Source organism: Carassius auratus, chromosome 33 (genome assembly GCF_003368295.1).
Source record: "Carassius auratus strain Wakin chromosome 33, ASM336829v1, whole genome shotgun sequence".
NCBI lineage: Eukaryota > Metazoa > Chordata > Actinopteri > Cypriniformes > Cyprinidae > Carassius > Carassius auratus.
The window spans coordinates 4,637,743-4,647,911 of NC_039275.1; the positions used below are offsets into that span (position 1 = coordinate 4,637,743).

Genomic DNA, 10,169 nt, shown 5'->3' on the forward strand with positions numbered 1-10,169 from the left:
TAGCTTTACCTCCAGATGCGCTTCTCTAGACACAAGGCAATGAAGGTCATTTGCTCATATGAAAGACATATGTCCTAAAGACATTAGGACAATTACCTAAACTAGATGTGTACATTTTTCAAAGAAACTGAGGTGCTTGTCACTGAACAAGCAGTGCTGCGTTGATTACTTACAAACTGTAATCTGTTACTGATTTCAAATTACATGATTTAATGAAAATAAAATAAAATAAAATGCAGTAAGTATTGTAATTCATTACATTACACATTTCAGAAAATAGAAAAAAGATCTGCCCACTGTTACACTACCTTTATTCAAAAACTAAAAAATAGCAACGTTTCGGTCAAAGACAAACACACACACAAGCAAAGGTAATAGTTCAATAAGTACTCACAGATTCAAACAGTTTCAATTGCACATTTCAGGTCATATATTCAGACTACTTTCTGAAACATTTTAGATTACTTTTGACCTCACTTGTTTTTTTATATTGATATAAATAGGATAATAATGTACCATATTGATAAAAATAATACAAAGAGAAAGAAATAGAGAAATACTCAATTTGTTGTTATTAAGACCATTAAACATTACATCAAATGTTCCCAAACTGGAGTTTGTGAGTTTAATGAGAAGCTTATAATTAATTAAATCATAAACATTTTAAATTAAAGTAAATCTTTTTTTATTATTATAACAATCAAAATAAAACCTTTAAAAAATAATAATTAATAAAATAATATAATATTACACCTGTTTACCTGCAATAGCATGTGTATAATATATAATCAATAAAAATCATAATAATTACCTGTCTGATCACAGGTAATTATAATCTAATTACAGGTACTTAAATTTTGGAATCTGACTACTATGTACTATTACATGTAATCGGTTATAAACCAGCACTATGAAAAAACTTGCTAGGATGTTCTGGGTAGTTTTGAAATGTAAAAAAATCTCATGGACCACCCAGAAGACCATTTTAAGGCTAATGTAAAGCATTCTAGCTCTTAAAATGATCCACACGTCACTTGGGAAGGCCAGAACAGCCTAATTAGAAGAAGAGAGATGGGTAAATCAATTTAGTCTCTGCAATATTACCAGCCACACAGAACACCTTGGGCAAGATCACATGAAGTTATGCAAAGGTACGCAAGGACACAAGCAGCAACTGTACAACCCAATAGATTTTAATTAACTCTCACTGCATAACGGCTGGAGTCTCACCATCATGAGTCACGCTTTAAGTACAAAAAAGACCTGACCTGAAAACCTGCATTTAATTTGTCTTCCTCTGCATACATGCATGATAACATAAGTGCATCTTGGCCTCCCCCACCTTCCCACATCCAATTCATCACGATAAAGGAATGGCAGCCAAGATGCAGTCAAATAGTGCGTGTAAACCAGCCCTTGATCTCAAAACTCATTCATCATGCCACCAACATTAAAACACGTCTGCATCCAGGTCTCAGTACTGTAGTTTCTGCAAAGCTTTTCTTGTGGTAAAAGCAATCATACAGACTGGATGCTAGATACCCATGGGAAAGAAAAATCTAAATTAGATCCCTTTTAATATCGCAATTGTTTTTCCTACACAGCAAAATGATGGAATGGTGAGCAAAAAGAGACTTTTAGTCTCTCTGGCAGAGAAAAAGAGAACTCCGTAATCTCACATTTGTCTCTTTTATGTCTCAACATCTTAATATATAAAAGACGCCTGTGATCAAAAGTCAAACACAAGCATTCCCATCAAATTCTCCCAACGACAAATGATGCACCTATTCACATTTACTTTAAAGCTTGATATTCCTACTGTATGGCAACAGCTAACTCATTTATGTCTGTTTTCATTCCTCCTAAACAATTACTATTGTAATTATTATTGTAATTAATAATCTGCTATTTCCAGAACGGACCCGAACACCACAATTTTTCTCCTGCTATATGGATTGATTTTTATGCAATGATTATGTACTTCCTCATGCAATTTATTTTCACTGAATAGTGCATACAATAAACCACAAGCATAATTTAAAGCATATACAGTATCACCAAAGCCCTGCAGAAAAGATCACTGTAACGGTGGGCAACGTTTTGAACATTAATCCCATCTGTGATTTGTTTCTGTTTGAGCAGGAAAAGCATAATCCCAAAACAGCAGTGCTAATCTCACACAAAGATAATCTGACACAAAATTGAACAGCTCTGAGCTAATCCCATCACATTCAAAGAGAAGCCTACGTGCAACAGTCACAAAAGAGATTTCACATTTACATTTTTATTTCTAAATATCAAATTTCAAACATAATGATATTTCCATTACCTACATTTTAATTTCTAATTGTCATAACTGAGAATCCAACAGATACGGCTACTTCCTGCATCTATTTCTCATTCACTGACATGTTTTCCGTCTCTGTCCCCAGTTATCTGTTTTGACACCCTCTCCACTCTATTACCTGGAAAAGCTCTTAGCCATTTAATAAGGGACACTTGATGTGTCCAGACGTCTTTCGGTGTGTTGCCGTGACGCGAGACAGGTAGTGAGAACGAGAGGAGGGGGACTGAGGAATTATCTCCGGGTCTTATTCTTTCTGAGGTACTTAACAGGAGTATGACAGTAAGTAGTTGTTCTTCATGCTGTGCTATTATCATATTTCTTTACAGCTTGTTTGAGAATGCCAGTGTGGGACAATGGTATCATCTTCACCGAGTGACAGATTCGGCAACATGCTACATGACATGACAGTTCAATTCTGGTAAATATTATGGCATGGATTTCACTTCCACACAAAGCATTTGCAGTGCAGATGACATATAAACAAAAATAAATAAAGAAATATAATTACATAAATAAGTTAATCTCATGAATGTATGTATATATATATATATATATATATATATATATATATATATATATGTGTGTGTGTGTGTGTGTGTGTGTGTGTGTGTGTGCGTGCGTGCGTGTGTGTGTGCATAAGCCATGTTTCAACCAAAAGTGGAAAAAAGAAAGAAAATATTTCAATAAACTATAAAATTAAAGTAAGCATAAAAATAAATATTTTTAATTACTGAATTTAATATTTAATAACTAGTTACTAAATTAATAAAATATATGGATTAAAAAAAAAATCCATTATATTTTTTATTTATTCTGACATTTGTATGCATCATCACTAGTCTAAAGTACTAGATAGAATCATCATTCCTTTAATAAGTGCATTTGCTATTATAATTGTTGGATGAAATATAAATTAAGATGATTATTTAAAATAAAATCATTGTGTGCACACAGGATGATTTTCAATACTGTATTAAAGTAATGAGAATGTTATTTATTTATTTATTTTTATTGCACATTAAGGTAATGAAAATAGAATATGGGAACTTATTTTTTATGTCCTAAAAATATATATATATAAAAAATATTGTTTTATGCAACTGGTCTTTTCATGGTGAGGTTCACCTAAACATTTACATCCTTTATTATTTTGTCAAGGGTTATTCTTAACAGCCAGCATGAGGAATGTCACCAGAATGAGTCGAAGCTGAGCGAGTCGAGTGAACAGCACACCTGTGAGGCACAGAAGTGAACATCCACCTACATCATCTGCTCAGTAAACAGCCACAAAGGCAGTGCGGCACCCAGCCATTATGATCACAGTACCTTTATTCTGAACACAATCATCACATTTGTTCCATCTATTCACTCTTAAATACTTCCAGCATCATCTCCTTAAGTCATACTTGAATTAACAACTTTTCCATATACAGGGCAATCACTGGAAAAGGAAAAGGGGGCGGGGAGTTATTTATGTTCATATTATGATTATTTATGATGGGGACAACCATGCATCTGTGCTCTCAATTATTACAGAATGATTTTAAAGGCATCGCTTGGGACGATATCTCCTCTTTCCTCAAATTTCAACAGGAAAAGGGGCCAGCAAAACAAGTAACAGTTAAGAGACTACAATAAGACCTCTGCACTCCAAGCAACAGGAATGATTGCATAAAATCATTCATCACAAAACAGTGAATCACAGCTTTCCACTATGTCAGTATCATTTGCTCTGAAGCATGAATCAAAATCTGGATTTTTTATTTTATTTTATTTTTCTTGAAGGATGCAAGACCACATTCTGGATGCATAACTGCAGGTTTTACCTGTCCTTCACAAAATGCATAGTTATTTGGGTCCTATAGTGAACTATGGAAATGCGATGCATATGTCTATGATTCCTAAAATTAAATCTGAAAGCACACATATGAGGCAGCACAGATTCTCTCCAAAATATGCGAGTTAGAAGAATCTACGAGCACCAGAGAATCCAACCAGGGCATCAAAACATCAAATAGAAAGACAGCCTGTTGATCATAACACACTCATGCAAAATATAATAAACTGAAGAAGAAGAAAAAAAAAACCTTCAATATGATGTCTGGCGGTATGCATGATGAAAGTTGCACGCTATCAAGGACAGACTCAAAGATGCTTCATTCCTTTTGACACATGCAATGCACTAATAAATCCCACAACATTTTAAGAAGCGATCTTATGGTTTCGATACACCTTATATCCTATCTGTATCCAAAGAACCAACAGACCACAGAAAACCAACCTACGGATTAATTTCGACTCGTGCACATCAACGGAAACATACCCATCTCTGCATAAATGCGCGTTTGCCGCGTTTCCAGGAGGTTTTTACAGCCTTTCGATGTGTGATTCCTGTTTCCGCATGGCACCGTCTTCAAACACACTCAGAAAAGAGCACCTGCCCAAAGCTGCGGTGCCCGAGATGTTGGCGAGGTTCAGAAAACTCCGGCAACAGCAGCGTTATTTCAATCCCGCAGTTGCGCCGCTGCGCAACATGTCCAAGTGAACAACGGCGAAATCCTAAGAGCTCTTTCCAGGGTAAAAGACAAACATTAAGGGTATAGTTAGCGAGAATGTCCATAAAGAAAATTTCCAGAGTGTACGTGTGCGTATCAGCTATATCCTTCTCATCAAAATATCCTCCGCTAGGTTGGAAAGTTTGGAGAGATTTGCGCAAAAGCGCCCCATCGGATGTTCGCCAAGGTGCGCAGCTATAAAGAAAGCCAAGCGAGGGATGCAAACATCTTTCTTATGTCCTGTAAACAGAGATGTGTTCCAGATATCTGCTGATCTCACAGGAGCTCAGAGCTGCTGCTGTTAGCCACATCCAGGGCGCTTTTCTTTCCCCGAGCATCTATCAAAAACAGAAGAAGGTTTTAAGAGGAATGTGCGAGTGTGATCGCACTCAGCACTGGTGCAGTCATTGCTTAACCTTCTTTTGCAAGTGCTATGCATCGGATTGCCCTCTTCTGGTGGGAAAAGGAGACATGCATCGCCATTCATAGTATTTGCCTGTAAATAGTGAGGCTAAGTATTCTTGAGCGCGACTTTGAAATGACGGCATAAAATATTAACATGCCGTAGTTGCATTTATATACTGTAGGCCTATGGCTACGCATGATTCAGTATGCCTTAGAGGCATAAATGTAAGGTTTAAAGATCCTTATGGCATTTATTCTGCAATGCTTCTTTTAAACAGGTTAAACAGACGTGTGTCCGAATACAATTTGTGGCCACTGTAGATTTCACCAAACTGCTGAGAGCATGAACAAGGATGCATCAGTCTGGAAGGATGAAAACGATTGTCAAGCAACACTAAGACCTTTATAAGTTGTGACATCAGCTTGCAAAACAGAGCAGGAGGTCTGGATTCACAAAGACTGCCCAGCTGTAACATAAAAGGTATTTATCTGACAATCCTTCATTATAAAAAACCCTTTTAGAAGCAACTAATCGACATGCAAGCAAGCTAAATATCGGGAAAGCATCTTTAAAGGGTTCAGTAGTTTACGTAAACAGTTCATCTCTGTTTGTCAGCCACATTAAATAAAACATCCTTCTCACCTTATGAAACAGTTCAAGAGAATATAACCGCCTAATGTCATTCTGCATCAGGGACAACAGCATAATTTTGAAAAAAAGTGGCTGTCTGTATCTGCCCTGTACGGTCCATCTTATTAGAGATAATGGACACTTGAGCTCATATCTGTAATATGCCGCATTTGGCTCCAGAAAATACAGCTGGGAAGCACCAATCACACCAATTCCAGCACTCAGCAACAGGCTGGACGCTGAGGGAATCTGTCCATCGCTATTGAGGATACAGATGATAAAGGACAATAAGGCGACAGCAGGTTCAGTCCTCAGTGGAACCGAGTGTTTGTGTCGTGCATCTGTTGTTCCTGCATTCATCCTCACAGAAGGCCGATATCTGTTGTGATGATGAGCTCAGCACATACTGTGGTGATGCATGGAAAACAAATGCAAACGAGTGTCAAATCCACATCTTAATGGATGTTATGCACAACTAGAGCTATTTGAGAAGAACAAGAACATAGTTTACAGCAGGGGGATACAGATTAGACAAAATAACCTAAAATAAATATGCACTCACCTTCAGGCCATCCAAGATGTAGATGAGTTGGTTTTTTCATCAGAACAGATTTGGAGAAATGTAGCATTACATCACTTGCTCACCAATGGATGCTCTGCAGTGAATGGGTGCCGTCAGAATGAGAGTCCAAACAGCTGATTAAAACATCACAATAATCCATAAGTAATCCACACCACTCCAGTCCATCAGTTAACGTCATGTGAAGTGAAAAACTGCATGTTAGTGACTCCTCTTTACATTATATTGCTTTTCCACTGAAAAAGTAATCTTGTCAATCAATCAATCACCTTTATTTATATAGTGCTTTAAACAAAATACATTGCGTCAAAGCACTGAACAACATTCATTTGGAAAACAGTGTCTCAATAATGCAAAATGATAGTTAAAGGCAGTTCATCATTGAATTCAGTTATGTCATCTCTGTTCAGTTTAAATAGTGTCTGTGCATTTATTTGCAATCAAGTCAATGATATCGCTGTATATGAAGTGACCCCAACTAAGCAAGCCAGAGGCGACAGCGGCAAGGAACCGAAACTCCATCGGTGACAGAATGGAGAAAAAAACCTTGGGAGAAACCAGGCTCAGTTGGGGGGCCAGTTCTCCTCTGACCAGACGAAACCAGTAGTTCAATTCCAGGCTGCAGCAAAGTCAGATTGTGCAGAAGAGTCATCTGTTTCCTGTGGTCTTGTCCTGGTGGTCCTCTGAGACAAGGTCTTTACAGGGGATCTGTATCTGGGGCTCTAGTTGTCCTGGTCTCCGCTGTCTTTCAGGGCAGTAGAGGTCCTTTCTAGGTGCTGATCCACCATCTGGTCTGGATCCGGGTGACTGCAGTGACCCTCTGATCTGGATACAGACTGGATCTGGTGGCCACGGTGACCTCGGAACAAGAGAGAAACAGACAAATATTAGCGTAGATGCCATTCTTCTAATGATGTAGCAAGTACATCAGGTGTTATGTGAAGTGTTTCTGGTTCCAGTTTACCTAATTAATGCAGCCTAAAAATCCTTTAACGGATTTGGATATTAAAAGCATATTAGTATGTTATGTGTATGCCAGGTTAAAGAGATGGGTCTTTAATCTAGATTTAAACTGCAAGAGTGTGTCTGCCTCCCGAACAATGTTAGGTAGGTTATTCCAGAGTTTAGGCGCCAAATAGGAAAAGGATCTGCCGCCCGCAGTTGATTTTGATATTCTAGGTATTATCAAATTGCCTGAGTTTTGAGAACGTAGCGGACGTAGAGGAGTATAATGTAAAAGGAGCTCATTCAAATACTGAGATGCTAAACCATTCAGGGCTTTATAAGTAATAAGCAATACTTTAAAATCTATACGATGTTTGATAGGGAGCCAGTGCAGTGTGGACAGGACCGGGCTAATATAGTCATACTTCCTGGTTCTAGTAAGAACTCTTGCTGCTGCATTTTGGACTAGCTGTAGTTTGTTTACTAAGCGTGCAGAACAACCACCCAATAAAGCATTACAATAATCTAACCTTGAAGTCATAAATGCATGGATTAACATTTCTGCATTTGACATTGAGAGCATAGGCCGTAATTTAGATATATTTTTGAGATGAAAAAATGCAGTTTTACAAATGCTAGAAACGTGGCTTTCTAAGGAAAGATTGCGATCAAGTAGCACACCTAGGTTCCTAACTGATGACCAAGAATTGACAGAGCAACCATCAAGTCTTAGACAGTGTTCTAGGTTATTACAAGCAGAGTTTTTAGGCCCTATGATTAACACCTCTGTTTTTTCTGAATTTAGCAGTAAGAAATTACTCGTCATCCAATTTTTTATATCGACTATGCATTCCATTAGTTTTTCAAATTGGTGTGTTTCACCGGGCTGCGAGGAAATATAGAGCTGAGTATCATCAGCATAACAGTGAAAGCTAACACCATGTTTCCTGATGATATCTCCCAAGGGTAACATATAAAGCGTGAAGAGTAGCGGCCCTAGTACTGAGCCTTGAGGTACTCCATACTGCACTTGTGATCGATATAATACATCTTCATTCACTGCGGTCATATAAGTACGATTTAAACCATGCTAATGCACTTCCACTGATGCCAACAAAGTGTTCAAGTCTATGCAAAAGAATGTTGTGGTCAATTGTGTCAAACGCAGCACTAAGATCCAATAAAACTAATAGAGAGATACACCCACGATCAGATGATAAGAGCAGATCATTTGTAACTCTGAGGAGAGCAGTCTCAGTACTATGATATGGTCTAAATCCTGACTGGAAATCCTCACATATACCATTTTTCTCTAAGAAGGAATATAATTGTGAGGATACCACCTTTTCTAGTATCTTGGACAGAAAAGGGAGATTAGAGATTGGTCTATAATTAACTAGTTCTTTGGGGTCAAGTTGTGGTTTTTTTATGAGAGGCTTAATAACAGCCAGTTTGAAGGTTTTGGGGACATATCCTAATGACAATGAGGAATTAATAATAGTCAGAAGAGGACCTATGACTTCTGGAAGCACCTCTTTTAGGAGCTTAGATGGTATAGGGTCTAACATACATGTTGTTGGTTTAGATGATTTAACAAGTTTATACAATTCTTCCTCTCCTATAGTAGAGAATGAGTGGAACTCTTCCTCAAGGGGTCTATAGTGCACTGTCTGATGTGATACTGTAGCTGACGGCTGAATGGTTGCAATTTTATCTCTTATAGTATCGATTTTAGAAGTAAAGTAGTTCATAAAGTCATTACTGTTGTGGTGTTGGGAAATGTCAACACTTGTTGAGGCTTTATTTTTCGTTAATTTAGCCACTGTATTGAATAAATACCTGGGGTTATGTTTGTTTTCTTCTAAAAGAGAAGAAAAGTAATCAGATCTAGCAGTTTTTAATGCTTTTCTATAGGATATGCTACTTTCCCGCCAAGCAATACGAAATACCTCTAGTTTTGTTTTCCTCCAGCTGCGCTCCATTTTTCGGGCTGCTCTCTTTAGGGTGCGAGTATGCTCATTATACCATGGTGTCAAACTGTTTTCCTTAACCTTCCTTAAGCGTAAAGGAGCAACTGTATTTAAAGTGCTAGAAAAGAGAGAGTCCATAGTTTCTGTTACATCATCAAGTTGTTCTGAGGTTTTGGATATGCTAAGGAATTTGGATACATCAGGAAGATAACTTAAAAAGCAGTCTTTTGTGGTAGAAGTGATGGTTCTTCGATACTTGTAACAAGAAGTAGAATTTACAATTTTGGCTATATGAAGTTTACACAGAACTAAATAATGATCTGAGATATCATCACTTGGCTGAATAATTGCAACACTATCAACATCAATTCCATGTGACAGTATTAAATCTAGAGTATGATTTCGACAGTGAGTAGGTCCTGAAACATGTTGTCTAACACCAATAGAGTTCAGAATGTCTATAAATGCTGATCCCAATGCATCTTTTTCATTATCGACATGGATATTAAAATCACCAACTATTAAAACTTTATCTGCAGCCAGAACTAACTCGGATGTAAAATCACCAAACTCTTTAATAAAGTCTGTATGGTGCCCTGGTGGCCTGTATACAGTAGCCAGTACAAACATAACAGGGGATTTATCATTAACATTGGTTTCTCTGGATAATGTTATATGATGCACCATTACTTCAAACGAGTTATACTTGAAGCCTGCTCTCTGAGAAATCCTGAAA

At 37.4% G+C, this 10,169-nt stretch overlaps 1 protein-coding gene across 1 annotated transcript in view; it reads right to left on the reverse strand.

The window, feature by feature from the left end:
• The window catches only part of LOC113052796 (leucine-rich repeat transmembrane neuronal protein 4-like), a 93,785-nt gene extending 89,104 nt beyond the window's left edge, over positions 1 to 4,681 (reverse strand). The window contains exon 1 of the mRNA XM_026217250.1: positions 4,671 to 4,681. Within this exon, the coding sequence (XP_026073035.1) occupies positions 4,671 to 4,674 (4 nt within the window). The 5' untranslated portion in view covers positions 4,675 to 4,681. The remainder of the gene's footprint in view (positions 1 to 4,670) is intronic.
• Between the last annotated feature and the right edge of the window lie 5,488 nt (positions 4,682 to 10,169).